Source organism: Cyprinodon variegatus, unplaced genomic scaffold (assembly GCF_000732505.1).
Source record: "Cyprinodon variegatus isolate N-32 unplaced genomic scaffold, C_variegatus-1.0 Scaffold785, whole genome shotgun sequence".
NCBI lineage: Eukaryota > Metazoa > Chordata > Actinopteri > Cyprinodontiformes > Cyprinodontidae > Cyprinodon > Cyprinodon variegatus.
The window spans coordinates 36,337-37,805 of NW_015151238.1; the positions used below are offsets into that span (position 1 = coordinate 36,337).

A 1,469-nucleotide genomic window follows, 5' to 3' on the forward strand; every position below is an offset into this window, starting at 1 on the left:
ATCTGGTGAACTGGAAAGTGACCTGAGATGACATGATGTGAATTGGAGCTATAGAAATAAACTGAATAGAATGATATATTGAAGCCCATGTAGTCCTTTATTAAAGTGGGCTAATAAACTTAGAGCCTGTGTTGCCAGACGAGGCTGATAGAAGACTTTTACATTTTTGCGGCTCCAGACAGATTTTTTAAAATTTTTTTGGTCTAATTTGTCTCTTTGAGCAGTTTGGGATGCCGACTCCTGCTGTGTGACACATAGTTTGGACTATGTAGCAGCCACAGTCTGTACCCGAGATACATTTCCTTTGGGACAATGAAGTGTTTATTCCCTTTATTTATTCAATATTAACTTACATGGGATTTTTTTGAAAGCTTTTTAGCCCAGTATACTCGGTCGTTCCAAAGCTCGTCCTTACCTTGACTCTCATGTCCGTGTCAGTGAGGACCATGTAGAACTCGTCGTACGTCATCCCAAACTCCTTCCTCAGCTCCGTGATCAGGTCCTGGTTCACCAGGTCCTCCTGGCGGAGACCCTTCATAGGTTTGTCCTTTTCTGCAGGAAGAGAAATGAGCTTCTGTGAACTTTTCATTTATTCAGGTTGCAGCTCCTCACCTCAGAGGATTTAAATGGGAATCTATGTCCCAGAAAACAAAGACGTAAAAGTAAAGTTGAAGCAAATGACACACTTTTCAAATGTCGAAATGCTTTGCATTCAGTCCTCCTTTTTAGATCAACGTCAAACAGAAGCTGCAGCTCTAAGGCTAATCTCTACTGAGATCAAAAACGTGGACTGAACAAAGAAACTGGTTCTCCTCCTGACCCGTCTGCTCTGATCCTGTTTGGCCTCTAATGCTCTTTAACAATATTCTTATATATATATTTACATACATACATATATATATATATATATATATATATATATATATATATATATATATATATATGTATGTACTGTATGTTTATTAAGTTTTAAAAATAGAACATAGAACATCGTATTCGTACATCATAAATCGTACCCAAGTGTAGGAAGCATAAACATAATAACAAATAAGAAACAAAATATACTCTTGCCAATATAACAATAAATATAAAAACATGCAATAACTGCACTGAAATAATTCAAAATCTAGATAAGATTTTCTTAAAATAAGAGCATTTGTTCTTGGATTGAGGAAATAAAAGAGGCATTTTGCTAATGGAACAAAACAGTTTAGATTCTACACTGGAAAAAATCAAAATCTAGACGTGTCATTTTTTTCTTAAAATAAGTGCATTTGCCCTTGGATTAAGGTAGTAAAAGAGAAATCTTGCCAATGGAACAAGGCAATTTACACTTAGAATGAGAAAACAGATTAGTATTGTTTAATTTCAAGTGTATATTATCTAATTATCTTATTTATCAGACTAAAAATACTCATTCCATTGGCAAACTATCTCATTTACCTACTCAAATTAAGGGGAAATACACT

General features: G+C 34.8%; 1 protein-coding gene across 1 annotated transcript in view; it reads right to left on the reverse strand.

Annotated features, from left to right (window-relative positions):
• Nucleotides 1-1,469, reverse strand: part of ccdc80 (coiled-coil domain containing 80) — a 39,782-nt gene that overhangs the window by 18,172 nt on the left and 20,141 nt on the right. The window contains exon 6 of the mRNA XM_015396243.1: nucleotides 416-552. Coding sequence (XP_015251729.1) covers nucleotides 416-552 — 137 coding nt within the window. The remainder of the gene's footprint in view (nucleotides 1-415; nucleotides 553-1,469) is intronic.